Source organism: Pseudorca crassidens, chromosome 3, assembly GCF_039906515.1.
Source record: "Pseudorca crassidens isolate mPseCra1 chromosome 3, mPseCra1.hap1, whole genome shotgun sequence".
Classification (NCBI taxonomy): Eukaryota; Metazoa; Chordata; class Mammalia; order Artiodactyla; family Delphinidae; genus Pseudorca; species Pseudorca crassidens.
The window spans coordinates 115,924,815-115,948,859 of record NC_090298.1 but is presented as its reverse complement, the minus strand read 5'-3'; the positions used below and the strand labels follow the sequence as shown (position 1 = coordinate 115,948,859).

Genomic DNA, 24,045 nt, shown 5'->3' with positions numbered 1-24,045 from the left:
CAATGATTCTATGAGAAAGAACCATTCACTTAGGAGAGAAGAGATGGACTCAATCAGAAAACTGGGCTCCTAACGGGCGAACCTCCAGGGAAAAGTAAAACCAAACAATGCAAGGAACACCAGATAAAACAAGTGGTAAATCGCTGGGTAAATGGCCACAAACAGGATCTACATAAAGCTGCAAGAAACAAACCTGCCCTGTCTTACCTCTTCCATGTCGTATTTATGGCTGGGTAGCAAGCTATCCAAAAACCATGCACTCCACATTCCTTCAAGATGGGGAGGTGTTGTATAATAAAAAAATGTCTGGTCTTTGCACTGGATTCCTGGGAGGAAACTTCTAAATCCTTGAGAGATTTCAGGAGTGACAGGAGTGTCTTTCTTATTCATCATTTATGCTAACGAGGTAACTCCAGCTGAGCCCCTATATATGTTAGACTAATGAGATGACTGAGGATGGGTAGGCCACCATGCCAACCATGTGATTAGAGGATGGGGGCTTTCAGGAAAAACCAAGGTCCACGGAAGGAAGGGATTCTATCAATCATACCTACATAATGAAATCTCAGTAAAAACTCTGGTTGCTGAAACTCAGTGGAGCTTCCTGGCTGAACCATCAATGTGCCAGGAGGTGACATACCCTGATCCACGGGGAGAGGACAGGAAACTCTGTCTTTGAGACCTTCCCGCACTTTACCGTATATGTCTCTTCATTTGGATGGACCTAATTTGTATCCTTTACAATAAAATGCAGTCATAAGGATAGCACTCTCCTGAACTCTATGAGTTGTCCTGTCAAATTAATGAACCTGAAGTGGGCCATGGAAACCCGCCAAATTTGTAGCTAGTTGATCAGAAGAGCAGGTGGACTGGAGACCCTCAAACTTGCAGCTGGCATTTGAAATGAGGGCAGTCTTGTGAAGAAGGGATGAGAGGTCATGGGAACCCTTGAATTTATAGACAGTTGGGTCAGAAGTACAGGTGGGCTGGGGACTCCCCTAACTTGCAGTTGGCATCTATAGTGAGGACGATCTTACTGGGAATTATGCCCTTTACCTGTGGAGTCTGTGCTAATTGCAGGTGGTTAGTGATAGAATTGTATTTCAATATTTTAGGAGGACAAACATATCTGGCAGAATTCTCAGTGGCTGCAGAATCTGAGTCCTTCCTTTCCTGCCAGAGGCCTATCACCACCAGCCCTTCCCAACTTTCACATAGCACCCTTACTCCCCCTAAACCCCAGGAAAAATGGCAAATGGCCCCTAAAACCGAAGTTGGCCTACAGACATTTACTCCACTTAAGAGGGGGAACTAATAAAAAGAAAGGAAGATGTCAGGAGATTAAGAAAATAATCACAATAAAGTATTTTACCTTTGCTTTAAACAAGTCTCTCACTAATTCAGTGTTTCATTATAATACAAAAGTACTAGTGTGGGGAGGAGAAGGCTTGTCATTGAAGAATGAAGTTCTGCCTTGAATCAGGAATTTGAGGCTTCTATAACAAACACTTTAAAAATTCATTTCCTTTCCATGCACACATGCAGTTATATACCCTAGGACCTCTATTACCATAAATGTAATTTAAATGTTTGCAGAATGATACTACAAGGCCTTTGGTTATGCATCAAGCAATGAAAAGCCATGTGTCATTTAATACACATATATTATGTGTGTGGGACGATGTGGGTGGAGGGCATGGAGAGGGGAGAGAGGGAAGAAAGGAGTCAGAAGTCAGTTGTGACAGGGAATATCAAAATTAAACATTAAGGGGCCCTTGGTTAGTTCAGAATGAAATAAGAAGTATAAGCATGGACAAAGTTCCTGGAGCAGGTCTCCGAACCCACCAGGTCCATCTAGTGCTTCTTACTGGCCATAAGGCTGTCCACTACGTCAGTAAGCTTGAGTGACACAGCCCTCATTGTGGGAGGAATGCAAGTTACTTAACCTCTCTAAGCCTGTTTCCTTACCTGAGAATGTGGAAAGTACATTGTATTTGCATATACATGGTACACAGCAGGTGCTCAACAAGTGTCAGTTTTGTTGGATGGAGAGGCTGAGGACTGTACAGCAGGTCCTTATAAAGGGCCCTCCAGCTGTAGAACAGAAAAAGGCTGCCCTATGAGGTTCAGCCTGCCATACTCTTTCAGATGCCCTTTCCAATGCCTTTGCCATTACTGCTACCTGTTACCCAAGGCCATGGGCTGGCAGTGTCCTTGCTTCCTGCCTCACAGGCACACTTTCTAAGATGTAGGCTACTTACAGGAGGTTGGCTTCCTGAAGACAATCTTTGTGAAGACTATCTTTGTACATTTGAAGGTTACACCTCATGCAGTCATATGACTACTGTGAAAAGATTATGCTTAATGGAGACACAAAACGCAAGTCTTCTAACCAAATGCCAGAACAAGTAACTTGAATAGCAGACTGACCTACGTATTTTGCACATAATTAATTCAGGTGAGAATAACTATTAATGTTCAAAGAAAACTAGATTTAAAATTAGTAACACATTTAATGTGATAACTGATGTTTTCCTTAGAATATTTTTATGGTACTAACCTGGCCTAATGTCACTATAAATCCAAACGTACAAGAAACACATTTTACATAAAAGGCCCATTTTCTGTTCTTACATAATGACCAACTTACCAAATGGTCTACAGAATATCTCTTCCAAATATTAGATGTTTTACATTAGGGTTACAAAATTAAATAAGTTGGGTATATGCTTACAGTGTGTCAAATTTTTGAAATAAAGTAATAATGAAATCAATTAAACAGTAACATAATTTCAGTAATCAAAAGGTAGGAGGCAAGCCTAACTTATCTGGAAATTAAATAGCAGCTCACTCTTTCTTCTTATAGCCAAAAAAACCAACCACTAACATACAGATATCTACTGTCGAAACATATCTAATTAGCAGCACATTAGGGCTCTGTTTCTTCAATTTTTTTTTTTTTTTTTTGGCTGTGCCATGTGACCTGGCTTGTGGGACCTTAGTTCCCCAACCAGGGATGGAACTCACGCCCTCGGCAGTGAAAGTGCAGAGTCTTAACCACTGGACCACCTGGGAATTCCCAATTTCTACAATTTTAAAACAAGATGATGGAGCTGAGTCTGTGTCTCAGGCAAAGGGTTAAGCACTTGACATACAGCATCTCTTTGAGATCTCAAAATAATCCCTAGATAGGTATCATTAGTATCTTCATTTTATAGTAAGAAATGGGAATTCAGAGGGGTTCAGTAATTTGCCAGGATGCAAGCCCAGGCAGTATGACTCCTGAGCTCCACCTTCTAGCCACTACTTTCTACAGTGTCTTCTGAGTTTAAGCATGTCATGATCTATTTTATTTGCATTAACACCAAGAGGAGATGTTAAGTTTCCCAGATAAAGACTACCTATATCTAATTATGTATGTAATTAATGTAAACTGACCAAAATGGTAGTTTTGGATAGACGTTAATAATGACAGACTTTCATCTTACACATATTGTACATTAGACGAGCCCCTAAATTTTTCTGCTGATTAAATACTGTGGTTAAAAATCACCACAGTCCATCAAGTTACACATAATTAATAAAACTGCTAATACACTTACCTCAATTAATTTGTTGGCATGTTCACGGAAAACTTGGGCATATTCTTTAACTTCTTTCTCATTTCCATTCTTTGCAGCTTCAATCAATACTAAAAGTGGAACGTTGGTTTCCAGAAATGAATCTGAAACATGGTCCATGACAGCTTTGCGGAGCTAATAATTAAATTGTAAAAATTTGATTTTATTTCTACCAAGAAGCTAGATTGCTTTTTTTTCTCTTGCACTTTTAAATCTAATGGAAGCTCATGACAGTTTGGCTGCACTTATATGAGGACCCCTCATGTAAGCCATGCAGTTATATAATCTGCAACACAGGAAACACAATTGTGGAGATAACAGCTTATACTACAGTTATAGCATTTCAGCAACAGAATCTCAGTTTTCAAAATAAAATCCTTTTTTTCTTGGGAATTACAAAACGAAAGCTTGTATCTTAAAGGAATAATAAAAAACTGAACAGAAAACAGCTCTAGATTGAATTGGCACATAGGCTTGAAATATATATATAATTAGCCTAATTGGCTAAATAAAACTGAGAAGGGAGAAAAAAAGCACTTTCTGGTTTATCTGAACAGGGTGAGCACTCTATGAACCTTAAAATTGAAAGGTTATCTTTATAACCATTTGTGATACTACTTTACCAAAAGGAAGACGTATAGATACATTCCATCTTTAATTCTGCTTTATATCAGACATGAACAATAAAATGTTTCTCCACTAAGTCAGGAGATTGTTTGTATTGCTATTACAACTTCTTTTTAAGTCTTAATACATTGTTTTACAAATTCAATCCAACTTTTTCTTAAAGACTAAAACTCAATTTAATTCCAAAATGTTAATGGGATTATTTAACATTAAATGAAGAGAAAGACCCTCTGTACTTACTAACTCAGAAAACTGATGGCCCCAAATACCTCTATATCCACCATATTTATACTAGAAACACATTTCCATCAAGGATCAAAATCAGAATGGGGCAAGTCAAATAAATAACTTCAATTCCTGTCTCTATTGTTTGTAAGTTAACATCACAAGATCCTGCAGGGTATTTTCACAGATCCCCAAGTCGTTTTAAATTGATTTTCTTACCTGAACATCCTTTTCACACTAGAGCTAATTTATTCAGTCCATTCCAGTGGGACTGTATTATTCCAGGTCCCCAAGAGATTTTATTAGCCATTTAGAAGCTTATTAGCAAAAAACAAATAGAGATAGTCAGATTTCTGTGAAAATTCATCCGTTAACTCAAGAAAGACTATGTGCCCAGTATTTGTTGGGATTTTAACCAAAACAACTAAAGTGAGAACTTGGGAAAGCAATCAACACTTCTTCCAGCTTACCTGCCTACGCAAGTCCCTGGTCTTCTTGGTCATTTTATCTATTGCAGAATTGAGTGCATCACTTCTTTCTTTACGTCCAGCCTGGAAAACAAGGAAAGAGATGCACATTGCAGTAATTTACAAGGAAATGTAATGACAGTCCATAACTAAGTTCAGATCAACATGGAAAAATCAATTTTTTAGCCCCAAGTTGGGACATACAGGTGGTTGGGGAGAGCACCCTGTGGCTTTGTTCATAAAAAGCTAATTTTACAACTCTTAGGGGCTCCATATTATTTCAGGATGGAAATTGAGGGGGTTCTGCCAAAATAAGAGAAGCCAAGAGGTGAGACTTTTGCTTAAAGTTCTGCTTGAAAACTTAAATTTATATTTTAATTCAAGGTTCAGCATGCAACTGTTGGTGGGAATGTAAACTGATACAGCCACTATGGAGAACAGTATGGAGGTTCCTTAAAAAACTACAAATAGAACTACCATATGACCCAGCAATCCCACTACTGGGTATGTACCCTTAGAAAACCATAATTCAAAAAGAGTCATGTACCACAATGTTCATTGCAGCTCCGTTTACAATAGCCAGGACATGGAAGCAACCTAAGTGTCCATCAACAGATGAATGGATAAAGAAGATGTGGCACATATATACAATGGAATATTACTCAGCCATAAAAAGAAACGAAATTGAGTTATTTGTAGTGAGGTGGATGGACCTAGAGTCTTGTCATACAGAGTGAAGTAAATCAGAAAGAGAAAAACAAATACTGTATGCTAACACATATATATGGAATCTAAAGGAAAAAAAAATGGTGATGAAGAACCTACGGGCAGGACAGGAATAAAGTAGCAGATGTAGAGAATGGACTTGAGAATATGGGGAGGGGGAAGGGTAAGCTGTGACAAAGTGAGAGAGTGGCATGGACATATATACACTACCAAATGTAAAACAGATAGCTAGTGGGAAGCAGCCACATAGCACAGGGAGACCAGCTCGGTGGCTTTGTGACCACCTAGAGGGGTGGGAGGGAGACGCAAGAGGGAGGAGATACAGGGATATATGTATATGTATAACTGATTCACTTTGTTATAAAGCAGAAACTAACACACCATTGTAAAGCAATTATACTCCAATAAATATGTTAAAAAAAAAAAAAAGGTTCAGCATACAACAATTTCATTAACGAACCAGCTCTCCAAGAACTGCAAGCAAAACAGGTTATACCTGATTTTGAAGAACTCTGAGATACGAAGAAGGTCAAAATGTGAAAGATGGCACCTGGCACTAAAACAATGTGAAACAACAAGTCTTAAAACTAAGATGTACCATGATGGATAGGAGTTAATAACATATTTTTATATAGCTCAAATAAGAATGCTTTGTCAGATTACTTCAGTTAACAGTGTATATTATACAGGCCAAATAAGTATGCTTTGTAAGATTACTTAAAATTCTAGGCTAAGCTTAACGCAATTGTATTGCACAGAAAAGAACCTATCAGCCACTCTGAGAGAGGTATGTAAATCAGCATTTGTTCAGAGGTCAGCGGGTTGAGTGGACATTTGCATTAGGGAACATTCTAAGCAGAATCAAAATGGATGGTAGTTGAAAGAAAAGGGACAAAGGTAGTTATCCCAGGTAGAGATAGCTAGCCATGTGCTTAGAAATACCTAGTAAGACATCAACTAGGTTAAACTACGAAATATATTAAAAGTTTTTCCTTACAAAATGCCTGTCAACAAATGTGGCTCTTTCTGTAAAACATATAGTAATTACAGAAGAGATATGAATGGACAAAGGAATTTAACCCAGTGTTTCTCTACCCATGGTCACCCTCAAGACATTCTGGTATGGATATGCCATCAGTACATAAGTCAGCATAGTAGATAAACAGCTGGGGATGGGGAGATGTGGTTACATGCTTTCTGAGTGCCTTTTAATGTACATTTGTTACTCAATCTCTCTCTTATCCCCCATCTGTTAAATGGAGACAATGACACTTGTCCCTCTGCCTCCATCTCTGGGCTATTAGAAAAAAAGAGAAGGAATATTGATGGATACAGGTTATTTAGCAGAAGACAGAAAGGAGACAAAAAAGGACTTAAAATTGAAAGTTGAAATATAACTGACACATTGATATGGTCCCTGTCAAATCTGGTCAGGGTCATATCCCTTACCTTTTCCTCCAACTGTACTGTCAGTAAAGTTAAGTAATCCACTAATATTGATGGGTTTAAGGGGAAAAAAAACAAAGAGTCTCAACAAAAACTGAGAAAATATGAGCATTTCTACCTGTAGGAGTAAACGGTGATTTATTCATGGCCATCAGTCAGAAGACAACTTGACAAGTATAATTAGTTACTGACAATCTCAAAGATCAAAATAACAGGATCTAAGGCAAAGGTGGCTAAAACTGAATTTAAAAAAAAAAAAATCAAACTGACCTCATAATTAATGCTTAAATCAGGGAAGTCTCAGTACATTTCTTAGATACTCAAGCACTCACTTTGAAGTAAACCTAGTAAAATTTGTCATTGTACCTAGCTACATTTTGGGGGGTGTTTCTAATAGATCATTTACTCCAGAAAACATCTGTTATCTGAAATCCAAAGGTTGGGTTCAATAACCTCATGAGAGCCTAATTCCCTGCAACGTCCTCAATTTGGGTAGAAGAATTTATAATACTTAGAAAGTTATATAAAAGCAAATCCTTAAACTTCACTTTTGTGTGTGTGTGTGTGGTACGCAGGCCTCTCACTGCCGCGGCCTCTCCCGCCGCGGAGCACAGGCTCTGGATGCACAGGCCCAGCGGCCATGGCCCACGGGCCCAGCCGCTCCGTGGCACGTGGGATCCTCCCGGACCGGGGCACGAACCCATGTCTCCTGCATCGGCAGGCAGACTCCCAACCACTGCGCAACCAGGGAAGCCTTAAACTTGACTTTTGAGGGAATTACATTCACACAGCAAAATTCACACAACATGAATCTGTTAATTCTTTGTCAAACTACCTTAAAAATCAATTTGTCTTTCTTGTTACTTTAGGAAATAGAGGCTTATGCCTCATTAATCAGTAGGGAGCAGTTCAGAAGCAGTTACTTACTCAAGTTTTTAGGTTATACTAGACAGACCACTTTTTTTTTTTTTTTTTTTTTTTTTTTGCGGTACGCGCGCCTCTCACTGTTGTGGCCTCTCCCGTTGTGGAGCACAGGCTCCGGACGCACAGGCTCAGCGGCCATGGCTCACGGGCCCAGCCGCTCCACGGCATGTGGGATTTTCCCAGACCGGGGCATGAACCCGAGTCCCCTGCATTGGCAGGCTGCGCCTCAACCACTGCGCCACCAGGGAAGCCCCAGACCACCTTTTAAATCAAAGCATCCCTTAAAAAAAAAGAAAAAAAACCCCAGTCCAAATAGCAAGTTTACAGTTCCAATAATTTAAAATATAATAGGGGTGAGTACACACACTTACAAACTTAATAATGAGCTTGATGAAAGTAGAAGGCTTGCTGATCTGTAAAACAAGATCTTACTTCTCTTTGAGATTAAGGCTGTTATGTAAATTTGCCCAATGAATCTTTAAAATAAGTGACTCTCGGTTCCCACCTAATTGAGAGACTCTATTCCACTAAGCAGAGAGACCACCTGGACTCACTCAATGTTGATATGTATGCCCCTGCTACACAGTGAAAAAAGGGCTTTCTAAGAAAAAGATATGGTATGTTTGGGGTTTCAACATAAAGCTTCTCCTCAACAAGTAAATATCAGCGGAATTGAGGAGAGGCAAAGGTTATTAGCTGTGACTGCCTCTAAGCAACACAGTTTTGGCTGAGACAGTGAAAGGGCTTTTAAAACCAATCTTTAAGAGAAGCATGAAGAAGCCATTCCACCTTCCTCCTGCGTGGACAGACTTCTATCTACTTAGACAATCTTTACTGAGCACTCTACATCCACTGGAGTAGGCAGGATTAGCCATAGCCTTCTCTCAGAGGGTTTCTAATCTGAGATAAAATAATTCAGAGCAACCTCTAATTCAGCAAGACCCTGTATTGTGATGGGCTTGACAGGAGTTCAGAATGACATCACAGTGGGTCAGAACAGTAAGTAAAAGTCATACAGGAAATTACATTTAAGTTTGTAATTGATTTCTTTTTTTTTTTTTTTAAGTATTAAGAACTAGAATTTCCTGGAGGATTTTACCCATTTTGGTGGTGACCTCTGGGAGAACAAACTTTTGTTTTTCCTTCCAACGAGAAGGAAAAGATTCTCTGCCATTCATTAAAATTTAGTATATATAGCAAAGACCATAAAACCTTTAAAAAACAAATGACTAACTGGAAGAAATCTTTGTAAAATATTTCACAAACAAAATTAATTTCTTTAATAACAATGAGAAGCCCATGCACCACAACAAAGAGTAGCCCCTGCTCATCACAATTAGGGAAAGCCTGTGCGCAGCAACGAAGACCTAACACAGCCAAAACTAAATTTTTAAAAATTAAATCTTTAGGGCTTCCCTGGTGGCGCAGTTGTTGAGAGTCCGCCTGCCGATGCAAGGGACACGGGTTCGTGCCCCGGTCCGGGAAGATCCCACATGCCGCGGAACTGGGCCCGTGAGCCGTGGCCACTGAGCCTGCGCATCTGGAGCCTGTGATCAGCAAGGGAGAGGCCACAACAGTGAGAGGCCCGCGTACCGCAAAAAAAAAAAAAAAAAATCTTTGTGGTCTAAATGTACCTCTGCTCAAACTTCTATGGAAAATCTTCCTTTACCTAAGGTGCATCACTCCAAAATTTACTGCTGAATTTTCTAGCCCTGGGCACAGAACACAATGCTAGCACAACAGAATTAGGCTGTCACATGATCCTAGTTCTGCCACCCCACCAATACCAACAATTGCCAAAAAGCACATGCCTCCAAAACCAAACTTTGTAAGTCACAGCACCAAAAGGGACACAGCTCATCATCATTGGTGTAACCATCACTCCTTCCTACTCCTTTCTCGGTCATGTTTAATAAAGATAACAAAAGAACTTAAAAATCACAATTAATGGAGGGCAAGGACGAGGTCAAAAATAGGGATTCTGTAGGCTTAATGTGGACAGTCTACTTCTTACAGGGCTTTTGAAAGGAAAGATCCCAGCAATAGAGATACTTATTTACACTCAACAGTGGTCCCCTGTGATTTCACCAAAACTCTAAGAGCCTAGAATTTTAAATGTTCTCAGATCCTCTGGCTCTACCTGGGATAAATCAACTACTCTTTAGCCCATCTCTAACATGACAGATTGGTAAGTCCATCAATCCTTACATATTCTATCTGCCTCTGTCAGATAAGTTCTGGTTCTTGGGAGGATAACAAACGGTTTAGTGCCAAACCCCAGTAGCTTTTAAAGAGCAAATCAAAAATTTTAAAGAATAGTCAGACTTCCCTGGTGGTGCAGTGGTTTAAGAATCCACCTGCCAATGCAGGGAACACGGGTTCAAGCCCTGGTCCGGGAAGATCCCACATGCTGCAGAGCAACTAAGCCCGCGTGTCACAACTAACTGAGCCTGCACTCTAGGCCCGTGAGCCACAACTACTGAAGCCCGTGAGCCTAGAGCCCGTGCTCCACAACAAGAGAAGCCACCACAAGGAGAAGCCCGTGCACTGCAACGAAGAGTAGCCCCCGTTTGCCACAACTAGAGAAAGCCCGCACACAGCAATGAAGACACAACACAGTAAATAAATAAATAAATAAATAGTTTAAAAGAACAGTCAATCTTTGTCTCCAAATACACACATTTGAAAGCAGTGAACAACTCTAGGTTTTATCAGAATATTCTCCCATCCTCTTTCTTTCCCGCCTCCAGAAACAGGCTAGTAAAACCCACTCACTCTAATACAGGTATTGATACAATATAGGCCCAAGTCTGTGGCTGCCAACTAAGAACCCTAAAAGGTTCTTAGGAGGGGATATACTCAGACCCACAAATCTTGGATCTCCACCCTAAAATGTCTACTATCACTTTTTGATAATCGTAAGGAGATCTCCAAGGAACAATGACCAAGACTGGAAGCAAAAAGGTTTATTTTAACATACTTCTCCAGAGCACCTCTGTGCTTCCCCACCACACCTCTGGGTGCTGGGGTATTAAAATTTTTGGAGTCGGGCATGATTAGTTAAGAAATATTTGACTCTTTAGCATAAAGCAAAATCCAGCTCCCTCTCTACCACAAATTAGAAGATTTCATGTGTATACCCATACATCTGCTTCTCCAGGTGGGGAAATATTTGTCCCTAATTAGCAATATATATTCAAAGCAAACTATCATGTAGAGTAATGCAGGTAACTACAACGCCTAAGCCCTGCCACATGACTCATTTAATTTGCTTACAACCATTTACAGAGAGGACAGGCGGGCTAGATTTTACTTGTCCTTTGCCTTGTCACGAACAACTAAAACAGTGAAAATTGAAACAGATGATATGGAAAGTACCTTCCAGAGGTTGTACTGCCACTTTAAGTCAAAGGCATATGTATGCAGAATAAAGCTGTTGTAAAATGAAACCAAGAAAAAGTTTAATTCAGAAAGAACATGGGTTTTTTAGTCCTTTTAGCTAAAGAAAGATAAAGATCAAAAAATGATAAAAAGCTCCATCAATAGGAACTATGGTACTTCAACCAATTTTAAGACAAACACCACATCTTCTTTGATTTCACAGTCTAAACTTTTTGAACCCAAAGGGAGGGCAAGTGGGCAAGGTGGGCAAGATGGCTGGTGACCTAGATGGACTGTGCTCTCTGGGTACTGTGATATGGCAGGCATTACTGCCCACTTCTCCAGATGCATCAAAAAATAATTACTCTTGATTGCACTGGTGCTCTTCTGTGCAGTTTTCCTTGCCCACAAATCTGTTATAGCAGTATTGGGATAACGTAATTTAAGGGTTTTCCATGTGTTAGTATAAGAAGTAGACCAAGCAGACTACAGAGCAGAAAGGAACCAAGAGTTTAAGGGGAAGGAAATGCTCTTCCCTCTAAATTTTCACATACAACTCATTCCTAATCATGGTTGCTCTAATCCAATTGGTTCTAATGCTTTTCTCCACATGGAATTAAAGTTGTTACTTCAGGGAAGAATTTAATCCAGCTCCTCCTGCCTTGCAAAGGTTTTTTTTAATCAGAGGGTGGCTGACTTCAATAAGAGCATTTACAGTATCCCAAGGGCTTCTTTTCCTTTAAAAAAAAAAAAAAATTTAACACCCTTGTCAGACTCCCCTTGTTGGAAGTTTTGGGAGCAAGTTCCTATAGAACGGTCACTCTGAAACCTATGGTCACAGACCTGTAAGAATTTGATTAAACCGTATCCACAGAAAAATGCACAAGCAACAAAATTCTACAAGCCAATTATGGACCCAGGTTAAGAACTTCTAGCTTACAAGAGAGAAAGACTATGGAAAGGATCAAGGTCAGTTGGGGGAGTGGCACCCTTGAAGTCTAAAACAGGACCTCTCCCTCCCTTCCTTAACCAGCAAGCAGGACTACAGTGGGAGTACTAGTTCCCGAGAATAAGGGGTTCCACTCATGGGTAACTTTGGCTTGGGCACGCTATCTTAGAACTGCACTGCCCACAGAGTCTTTCCTTCAGTCGTCTTCTTTCAGAGGTATCAGACATGCCCCATGGTTGTTAGACTCTACCAGACCTAAGTGTATTCCTGCTGTCTTCTCTCTCCCTTTGCACATCCCAGGCATTTTCCTCAATAAAATTCTTATACTTCTAATCCTACCTTGGGATCTGCTTCTAGGAGGAGCCAAACTACACACGTGCAGCTGCTGCTGTCTCCACAGAGCCCTGAGGAAGGCACCTTGGAGTCTTCCAGTCCTCACTCTAGCACCACACTCCAACACAGAAACTAAACCCCTTGAGACAATAACTTCTTACACATGCCCAGTGTGATAAAGCCCCTGGAAGCCAACAGACTGATGATGGTCTGGTTTCACAGATACAATGGGTAGTTTTCAGATTTTTGCCTTCAGGTCTGAGACAAGGCCTACTAAGGATAAGTGCCAATGATATGGGAGAAATGGCCTGGAAGGCCAAATCAATAATGTCAGATGTATAGAAGGCCTTACCTTTGTCAGGCCTGAAAATATGACCCTGACTCACAGTAGAAATATCTTTTACATTTATACAATAGTAAACATGGAGCTGTACAGTCATAACCAAATTCTGAAAAGTGATACTATTCGACAGGGAGAAGATGGTGTTAGGTCAAGTAAAAACAGCCAAAGCAACAATCCTATTCCAGAGTATGAGTGACCTTTTGTATTCCCTAGAGAGATTTCAACAACAGTTAGTATAAGACTCAAAGTCAGTTCTTAAGTGTGCCAGTAGGCACTACTGAGTGTGCAAATGCTCTATTGTTTGAGGGTCACAATACCCCAATCCCAGAGCAGTTCGAGGCTTTTAGCCGAAGAAGTAGGTGAAATTCTGAGGTAAATACAAGGGATCATGTCAGAATCCAGCCATGCTATACCACTTGTCCTAAATCATTTCTGTTCCACGGTTAACACTTAGGGCATGCAATATTAAATGACTGTATCAACCTACCCTTTTCTCCTACTAAGACATCCAAAGATCAAATCAGCATTATTTTTCAGTTAGCACTGTGATAAAACACTATTATATAAAATAAGACAGAGAAGGAGAATCTTTTTAATTAGCTTTCTCCTGAAATTCTCAAAGAGCAAAATAACCAAATGCTTTGTTTTCCAACCTTTTTTTTTTTTGCCCTTTATTCTTGGTTTATGATGTTAAACTCTTAATGACAAAGAAGCAAAGCCCACTTAGCTAGTTTACCAACACATTTGAAGCAAATCATAGTCATACTTCTATGTTAACCAAGCATGACAGCAAGGTGATTGAGTAGCTTTCCAAACTACCAGAGCAGCAGGCACTTGCAGAGGCTGCAGTTAAATCAGCACTTCATAAATCGTGCAGGCTCCTGCCCATTTAGATCTCTCTATGCAGAATCGGCAGTCTAACACTGGCTCTCCCAAGCATTAAAAAATCATCACTCTGCTAACCCAACTCACTGTTCAGACGGGTCTTCTTGAATGCAGCCTTTATTACAACCTCACTGCTGCTTCCTACACTGAAGGAATACCATGTTTTTAAGTCAGGAGTTCTTCTTTCTCGCTTCATTATAATCAGGGGTCTTAACAACGACCCCGATACTGTTACAAAGCACACTGCTTTATAACAGTAAAGCTCTGGAAAACCCAAACAAAAGACACGTCACCCGGTGACGTCAGCCTATATACAGTTCTGTGTGGTCGCAGCACATAAGCAAATCCATTCTTGTGCCGTTTCTCGGAAAGCTTTTCAGTAAACGCACTCATGCTGCTCCAGGAGCTCTTCTCTGCAACAAGCCGCCCATCTGCCATCAACAAGTTAAGACCGAGAGAACTAACGGCTGCAGAAAGGAGAGGCTGAAGCTTTGATTAACCAGCTGAGCAGTTAGAGGAGGACGAAATTAATAACATATTCAAAACTGATTTAGGGGATCAGAGTGGTCACAGAAAATGAAACCAATGCTTTCGAGAGGAATATCCTAAGGAAAAAACAACTCACCCTGGTGGATTCAATTTTACTCGGAAAGCCTGGGACACAGAAAACAGGAAACTGGTCAAAGGCTCCCGCATGTTAGAGCCTTTTACAGACTCACTGCGTTGAGTCTGACAACCGAGACTGAATGCAGGCTCCAATGTGCTCAGAAGAATGGGTAAGTCCATGTATTTATGTGTCTTGTACAGTCAGCAAGGAATCAACGCTTTTAAAATAATAAGCCACTGAATTCACATTTTATGAGGGAGATCACTGTCACATTTTTGGATTTTGAGGTTTAGGTAAAAACATATATTGCTGATGACAGGATGTGTTTTATCTTCTTTCTTAATGGTTTAAGTTTTGTTCTAGTCATACTAACAAGGTTAGTGTTTCTGCAGCAAATGAAAAATAAGTTATATGTAGTTAAATCTTTTGCCATAATGATATGTTGTTGTTGTTTTAATAGCCCATACGCTCTGCTGAAAAATATCCTATCTTCTTGTCTTCCTTAAATTATATTCTGCAGGCTTACATTTCAAGTGGCCATTAGGGGCCCCTATGCTGGCAGCAATATATGCAATGAGTATGGTTTTAAAAATGCTGCCTGCCCTGGGTATGGCATGTCCACCCAAATGCCGCTGTGAGAAGCTGCTCTTCTACTGCGACTCTCAGGGCTTCCACTCGGTGCCAAACACCACAGACAAGGGCTCTCTGGGCCTGTCCCTGAGGCACAATCACATCACAGAGCTTGAAAGGGATCAATTTGCCAGCTTCAGTCAACTTACCTGGCTCCACTTAGACCATAATCAAATATCAACAGTAAAAGAAGATGCTTTTCAAGGACTATATAAACTTAAGGAATTAATCTTAAGTTCCAACAAAATATTTTATTTACCAAACACAACTTTTACCCAACTGATTAACCTGCAAAATTTGGACCTGTCTTTTAATCAGCTGTCATCTCTGCACCCAGAGCTCTTCTATGGCCTCCGGAAGCTACAGACCTTGCATTTACGGTCCAACTCCCTGCGGACTATCCCAGTACGCCTGTTCTGGGACTGTCGTAGTCTGGAGTTTCTGGATTTGAGCACAAACCGTTTGCGAAGTTTGGCTCGCAATGGATTTGCAGGATTAATCAAACTGAGGGAGCTTCACCTAGAGCACAACCAGCTGACGAAGATTAATTTTGCTCATTTCCTACGGCTTAGCAGTCTGCACACACTCTTCTTACAATGGAACAAAATTAGCAACTTGACATGTGGGATGGAGTGGACCTGGGGCACTTTAGAAAAGCTAGACCTGACTGGAAATGAAATAAAAGCCATCGACCTGACAGTGTTTGAAACGATGCCTAATCTTAAAATACTCCTCATGGATAACAACAAGTTAAACAGCCTTGATTCCAAGATCTTAAACTCCCTGAGATCCCTCACAACCGTTGGCCTCTCTGGCAATCTGTGGGAATGCAGCCCTCGAATATGTGCTTTGGCCTCCTGGCTGGGCAGTTTCCAAGGTCGGTGGGAGCATTCCATCCTATGCCACAGCCCCGACCACACCCAAGGAGAGGATATACTAGATGCAGTCCACGGATTTCAGCTCTGCTGGAATTTATCAACCACTGTCACCGCCATGGCTACAACTTATAAAGATCCAACCACTGAATATACAAAAAGAATAAGCTCATCAAGTTACCATGTGGGAGACAAAGAAATCCCAACTACTGCGGGCATAGCAGTTACTACTGAGGAACACTTTCCCGAACCAGACAATGCCATCTTCACTCAGCGGGTAATTACGGGAACAATGGCTTTATTGTTTTCTTTCTTTTTTATTATTTTTATAGTGTTCATCTCCAGGAAGTGCTGCCCTCCCACTTTAAGAAGAATTAGGCAGTGCTCAATGATTCAGAACCACAGGCAGCTCCGATCCCAAACACGACTCCATATGTCAAACATGTCAGACCAAGGACCATATAATGAATATGAACCCACCCATGAAGGACCCTTCATCATCATTAATGGTTATGGACAGTGCAAGTGTCAGCAGCTGCCATACAAAGAATGTGAAGTATAATATCTACCCATCATCAAAAATCACATCAGATAAGTAACCTATTTTACATAGTAGGGGCTAAATACATATCTAATTTTTACCAATGGTGACATTAAGGCTAATTTTTCCAAACCAAGTGGAGACTTAGGTTTCTGACGTGTTGAAATATTTTTAATTTTTTTTTAATGAAACCATATTTTCAGTGTTAAATGAAGCGATGCTCACATTAATTTGCACTCTTGTTGGAAAGTCTAAAAATGCTTAATTCAAAATAAGACATTTCATGTATGTAATTATACGCTATCGTGGGTAAACATTTACACTAAGGTCTCCATATGCTATTTTTTTCTACTGAAAACAGTTTGGAAAGAAGCTACTGAGTAGAAAGAGATATGGATCAATACTTGTTTGATCATTGCTCTCTACCCCAAGTACCACAACTTGGCTTGCTGCTTAAAAGGAGACTTAGCAAAGTTCTCTTGTATGATAATTTGGTATTTACTCAAACCTATTTACTGCCAGCGTGGGGAGTAGCATTTCACATATGCTGAAGACTGGTCAATATTAAACACTCTTCTTCCAGAGTTTTTACCTGGGTTAATAGATATTATCAAAGTCCATATCATGAAATCAGAACCCTTTATGTAATTCTAATACTTTAATATATTTAAACAATGAATCCAAGTGATTGTGAAAAGGTCTCATTACAATGAAATCAATACTAAATAATTACACTGACTTCGTTTCATATCTCTAGTTTGACTTATAATGGACATGTTGATTTTTGTGGCATTTAGATACTTACTTTAAACTAGTGTTAAATTATCACTTTACTAATTAGTTTACTAAATCCTATATATACATTTATATGTGAAAAAAAGACTTAGAAATTATTTTGGAGAGAAAAGAGATAAACTGAGTCAATTTAGCAATCCTATGACCAGCTGCTCACTCTAGTTTGAAAGCACACACAAATACACTCTCTCTCCAGTCTCTCTCTTTCTCCCCCTGTCCTCCACCCCCCACCTCCATCTCTCCCTCAACTGCCAAGATCAAAGATGCCTTGACAAAGGGGTTTAAACCTCTTTCTTCTGCCTTTTCCTGATCTTCAAGCCTCAGAGAGCCAAATTAAAAATAACTGGCTAGCAACAGGCATAATACTGATTCTTGTTAGAATATATTTTAAAGGAACCTTGAAAAAATCACTTTATAAATATTATATGCTAAATTTTGACTTTTTAATGGATACCTATTCTTACTGTAAGAGCAGGTCCTTCTAAGTGAAGGGAACAACACATATCTGAGGCAAACCTTCTCATGGCAGAACACAATATATGCCTATGCAGCCACACAGTGGTAACTCGAAGGAGGTGAGGGGATGAAAGAGAAAGGCAGCATTTTGAAATATGACTCTTGCTGAAACAGGTTAGCCAAGTTAAAAGGTAGCCAAGCAAATGGGCAACTATACATGATCTGCATCAAACAGGGCAAGGCCCAGGGACCTGCAGCTGGAAAGGGGACGGGGGGAGGTTCTCTGGTATTAATATAAATGTTCAGTAATTAAAAAATGATAATGATGCCACACTTTTCATGTAGAAAAGAGCCACAACTTTGTTTCTTCCATTATGATTTCTATGGAGAAACTATGACATATTTAGGATTTAGATGCAAGTTACCAATTGACACAGAATTTTTCCATAAATGAGGTGCCATGTATGTAGTAGCAAAAACCATGAAATTAGACTACTGACTTGATTTTAGAAGAATGAGCATTTTTACAACTGACATTTGCTGATGAGAAAAAAGGCATAAATTCGTAGAGAAAACCACTACCATAAAAAAAAGTTATCTTTTACTTAACATGATATCCTTCATTCAAGGCATATTTCTTCCCAGGATTGAATTGAACACATGTTAAGATTACAGTTTAATCCATGAGATTTAATACTAAGAGAGGGATGTCTACCTACATTTCAAATAAAATGTGTCTCAGTAAAAAGCAGACAAGATCACAAATTATGGTAAGAATGTGCTCTCTACAATTTTTAAGGTGGGTAGATTAGTTTGGCAAAGTCTCAGCCCATCTCAGCTGATCCTGAGCAGTGAGCATTTCACCTCTTGTTAAACCAGACACTAGGCCTGCCTGGGCAAGGACAGAAGCTGATTTTACGGCATAGAGCACGTCTCACAGCTTCCTTACAGAAGGGCTGGATCAGAAGCCCCATTACAAATGAGAGCTCCACAAGCTAAAATTTACCAACCCATTTATCAGGGTAACCATGGCCATTTGTCAGAGAACAACTTTATCACAATACAACTGTGTCCTGGACACACAAGATTCCACTAGCCCTGGAGGATAGCAGAGTAGTTTCCATCATTTCAATCACAACCCAAAATTAATTGAAACTGTGAGCAGAAGGGTGAGAAATAGTGGCTGGGAGTCCCCACATTAACCCTAAAGATTACAGTTAGTGAAATGGACCGTCAATTGGCAAAATCCTTAATGTATGTAGGAAAGAAAATTGGAAAAGCAAGCCATTTAGTAATTAAGGGGAACAGCATAGCCAAGGCCACCAGGGCATACTTTTCAGTTGAAAATTAACAGATTTTTTTTGGCCCTTCGTTTTTTGGGCAATGCTCTCTGAGAAAAGTGAATAACCGTGCCAAATAGCATTTTCCATTTCCATTTAAAGCGCGAATTTCCCTTTTCAATTGCCTATAGAAGGCAGAATTTCTTTTAATTTTGGTCTATTTGTGTTTTGGTATCAGCACAGGTTTGAAGATGAGGCTGTTAGTCATATGTGCTCTCCTTACCAACTGGCTCGGGTGGAAGAGCATCACAACTACACTGCAGATCCTGGTAATATAATGTTAGGCCTTTTGTCTTTTGCTGTCGTTTTATCCTCTTCAATGCCCCCTCTCCCTTTTTTCACTTTAAAGATTAGAGGAAAATGACCACTTAAAAAACAGAAAAATAATTAAAGCTCTCTGGAAAAAGCAAGCTAACAAAGGCTATGATACTGTACCCACCTAGTAACCAAGAGCTAGCTTGGAATCATTTATATTCATTTCTGTAGCTTGCCAGGGATTTCAATCACCTTTCTGAAATGAGAGTGAGCTGATAAATTTGCAAATCCATACACAACTCAGAGAATACCCTCTGCCAACATCAAATAGCAAAGATACTAATTTTTTAAGCCAAAAATCTGCACTAACACATGTAATTTCTTACTGTGCCTAAGTTAATTTCTGTACCAATTCATTGAATGGAATTGATTTTACTTTCCCACTCCACTAATTATTAAAATCCATCTGCTTATTCTAATGCTAGTCACCAAGAGCTAGACTCTTTCCAATAAAAATGAACCCTATGTAACACTAGGTCTTAATCCTAAAATTCAAAACAGGCGTATCATTTTCTTAAGGCATACGTCCTACGCAACTATGGGGGGGAGCTATAAATGTCCCGTTCTCTCCAAAGTGTGGCTATCAGTATGAAATTTTGAAATATTATTTTTAGAAGATGACTTACATGATCATTTTCCTAATAAAGCAATACAATGACAGACTCATCTCAAAAATCTGTTTTGGGACATGCTTTTCAATATCTTATTGGTTAAATTGCTTCAACCAGAAAAAGACAGAAGACAAAAGTGATAAGGCCATCCACAGATAATTCAATATTTCTGTTCCTAACCTAGGGCAAACTCGTAGTACTTAAATAATTTAAGGCAAAAAACGAGTAGTAAATGACTGTTTAAGCTTTCATACTGCTATTGCAGACATTTGGAAATGTCTGCTACTCCTTCAATTAACCTATTCTTCCTTGGCAATTTTTTAAAAGCCTGATCTATGGAATGTTTGATGAACATTCCTATCAACACTGAAACTGGAAACTGAAAGTACAGTCCAAACCTATTGTGTTCAATCACCCTAAGCCATTTGGGTGGGTGGGTGGGGGTGGGAGGTGGTCAAGTGGGTCGGGAGGGTGGGAAGAAAATACGATTATACTGGGGTGGGGTGGGGGGGTGGGGGTGGGGGACAAGTGCAGTGTACAGGGAAGTTTTGTTATTAAAATTGTGTATACTGTAAACAGCCAATGTCTTTCTTTTTTTTCCAAAGCTTTTCCTTGGTAACCTATCAATTTTGACATGTGAAAGTTGAAAACTCATTTATGACAGATATAGAAACCTTAAATGAACAGTTGTTTTGTACCATGTTCTCTATAATGCCAAATGTGCCAGTTGGAAAAGGGGCAGCTAATCATCACGTGTCTTCATTCGGAGACAGGCAAAACTAGGCTAGGAAGTAAGGCAGGGAGGGGAGGGCTGGCTAAGAAACCACCATGCCAGTAAACAGCAGCCATGCAATAAGAAGCTGCTCTGTCACAAGTCTTAGCAAGTGGACAAACAGCTGTCTGTGCGGCTCACAGGGCCAAAGGTTGGCCGCCATCCCCCACCCTCCCCTGTGTTCCGCCACAGCCTGGGGAACTTCAAAAAGGTACTCAATTGCCCATACCCAGCAAACAGTAACTTGGCCTCTACCTCAGGGATCTGTTGGAGTAGATCCTAGCAGTACCTTGCACACCACTCCTGGGAAGGAGGTCCACAGGTGCTGACCATGCTGGGGTCTCCAGGATCCCTACATGACCCATTCTATCCCAGACACCAGCTCAGTAAGTATGGATAGGGGAAAAGGAGGGAAGATTTTCAACTAGCCTCCCTTGCTTGACATAAACATCCTCAGGACAGGATGCTTTGCCTCGGCAACACTGGGGGCAGAAACGGCCCTGGCCTTGGGAATTGACTGCCACAGGTCGCTGTACTTGCCAGGGTGACCTTACTACTTCTCCAGGCCAGGAGCAGTACAACAGGACCAGACAGGCAGGAATAAACACCTAGGGATGAGGGGATCAGAGACGCTAAGGGAATTCTTACACCAGGAACCTCAGAAGAATTAGGGCAGAGGCAGGAAGCACAATACAGAATTTTACTGTCAAACTAACTCATCCAGTATGCACTAGAGGGCACAGGTGATAGTAGTTTCAAGTTGCACAAAGGAATGAGTTCCTATCCTTTATAGAGTTAAAAGCAGAGCTTATTAACATAATTCTCGTACATTTTAATCTTGAAAATCCCATGTAAAGCTACATCTGATTTCTTTATCAGTTATTTTAATTAGTTTTGCCTGTATGCCACAGCATTCTCAGGTTCCCACTCAGATTTATAATAGAATTCTTCAAGGTCTGTGTGAAGAGATTTTTTTTTCTTTCTTTAAATATATCTAACCAGCTGGGTACTCGAGTCTCCCTTAGAGAGACAAAATGTACTACAAATTGTCTTTTACAAAGAAAGAAGGGAAAAAGAGGTGAAAATCACAGCTATTCCCACATCTCCCCTTAGCATGAGTTCCTCCTCACTAGCCAATGTTTTGGGAACACTTCTAAGGGACAGATGCTGAGCCTCCCTGAAGCTCTATCTGAAGGAGACCTTAAAGAGCAAGACATCTCCAAAGGCAAGTACAATGAAACATGCTTTGCTGCAAAGCCCACCAGTGAATATACCCTCCCTTTAAACACGGAGGCCAAGAGCAAAGCTAGCCCATCCTCCATCTCAGGACCTCCAACATGAAAGAGCACCTGTGAACAACAATCCTGAAGGCAGGGGCCAACAGCTCTACCACCGCCCAAACAGAGAAGGCTCTTCCTTCATTTGGGAACCAGATTTTAAAACTGCAGCCCCAGAGACAATTCCGAAAGCCTTTTCACAACTTCCATGAAGAGACTTCACCAAGAACCACAGCAAAGAGATGTAAAAATGTCATAACTTTACTGAATATCCATTCACAATTGTGTTCAGTGCACAAAAACTCCATCTTTAGGCCCTGGTGTCTCTGCGCGCGCGCGCACGCACACACACACACACACACACACACACACACACACACACACACACAATCTCCAGGTTGCTTTTTCTGGAAAATCATATGATAAAAACTCTACAGCCATTTATCTGCTTCATTATCATGAGAACCAAAAAAGTTCCTCCTGTGATAAACAAAAACATTTCCTATGGCCTCACTGCCAAATACCTAGAGGGTAAGTGCTCAGCACCTAAAGATCTCTGAAAACAATGTATTTATCATTTACATATAGCCTAAAAGTCAAGGAAACTTAGCAAAATACATTCATATGTACAGAATGATTGAAATAAGGATGTAAAAAGATCAAAAGCAGGGATTCTTAATTCTAAGGGTCCAGGATATGTTTCATAGGATGCAAGAATCTCTTGAAATTATATTGCAAATATTGTGTTGAGTCTAGCAATTTCACCAGATCCTAAACCATTTTGGTTAACTCACAAAAAAGCCCTAACAGAGCAATGAAACAATTCTAGTATACACTAATTGGGCCTTGATCTTCCTGGCCAAGGCAAAGAAGAAAATCAACAGCTTTCGTCTGATAAAGGAAGCACATTGGTTTATTTGGAGGGAATGACACAAATGCAAAAGTCTGTGAATTATCTTTAAAATAGAGCCAGCTTTAGGAACAATAAGGAAACATGTCAGACAATATCCCCAAGGAGCTTTTAGAGAACAGGCAGACACGTTTTTCTTGTCAACCCTTGAAAAAACTATGGGAAAGGAGGCAACACAAGCATGATGCATGCTTTGTGGTATGATCTAACCTTTGTTGTGACCCAAGGCAAGAGCCTATAAAGTCAGCAAGAATGAATATGCACCTACTTGGAAGAACAGTTCATGTTTTCTCCTTATCACATCCCTGGGACCCAAACTAGAGTGTTCCATCACATAAGGGACACCCAGTAAATTCCTAATCCATTACATTATAAATCTTCTAGGCTAGGAGTACAATTTAAAACTCTTCCATTACATTATGAATGAAGAGAAGCACATTTCATGCATCATCTCTAGTTATGCTGATGATAATCATAAATGTTCTCCTTGGGTAAGAATCTATAAGATGATAACTAATTTTCAAAGAAAGAACACATTTAAAAAGATAAAGCGTTCAATGGTCTGAATAGCTGTCAGAAATTTAACAGTCTCTTTAAAATTTAAAACCCATTCTGTATGCCGTTAGCAAAACCTCCTAGGTTTCAACAGGAGCAAATAGAGACCTGTGTTCAGAGACCTGCCCCACACTTGGGCCTGTCACCCTGGACAAGTCCATCAGCCTCACTGTGCCTTGGGTCTCTCACCCTTAAGTTGGAATTAATAGCAGTAACAACCAAAAGGGAATTTAATACATGCAAAGTCCTGAGAAAGTCCTGAACACAGTAAATATTTAACAAATGTTTGCTATTTTTAGTAACAATATGTGGAGAACTAGATGAGAGAGATCCACCAAGTAGAGAATATAATCACATTAAAGACATGTAAGGCCCCTGAGTTGCTCCCTGAAACTCGCTACTTTCTAGTATTACTTCCCTCACTAAGTTAACGTA

At 40.1% G+C, this 24,045-nt stretch overlaps 2 protein-coding genes across 3 annotated transcripts in view; one reads left to right on the top strand and one right to left on the bottom strand.

The window, feature by feature from the left end:
- CTNNA1 (catenin alpha 1) overlaps nt 1-24,045 on the bottom strand; it is a 178,948-nt gene that overhangs the window by 41,652 nt on the left and 113,251 nt on the right. The window contains exons 8-9 of the mRNA XM_067731886.1: nt 4,943-5,023; nt 3,603-3,755 (exon numbers count right to left, since the gene is read on the bottom strand). Of these exons, the coding sequence (XP_067587987.1) occupies nt 3,603-3,755; nt 4,943-5,023 (234 nt within the window). The remainder of the gene's footprint in view (nt 1-3,602; nt 3,756-4,942; nt 5,024-24,045) is intronic.
- LRRTM2 (leucine rich repeat transmembrane neuronal 2) lies at nt 13,984-16,621 on the top strand. Of its 2 annotated transcripts, none has more exons than XM_067731884.1 (2): nt 13,984-14,702; nt 15,054-16,621. In XM_067731884.1, exons 1-2 carry the CDS (start codon nt 14,699-14,701, stop codon nt 16,598-16,600), a joined length of 1,551 nt encoding a protein of 516 aa, XP_067587985.1. In that variant the 5' UTR covers nt 13,984-14,698; the 3' UTR covers nt 16,601-16,621. The 2 variants fall into 2 exon arrangements, with proteins under 2 accessions (XP_067587985.1, XP_067587986.1); XM_067731885.1 differs by having other exon boundaries at nt 13,985-14,702; nt 15,482-16,621.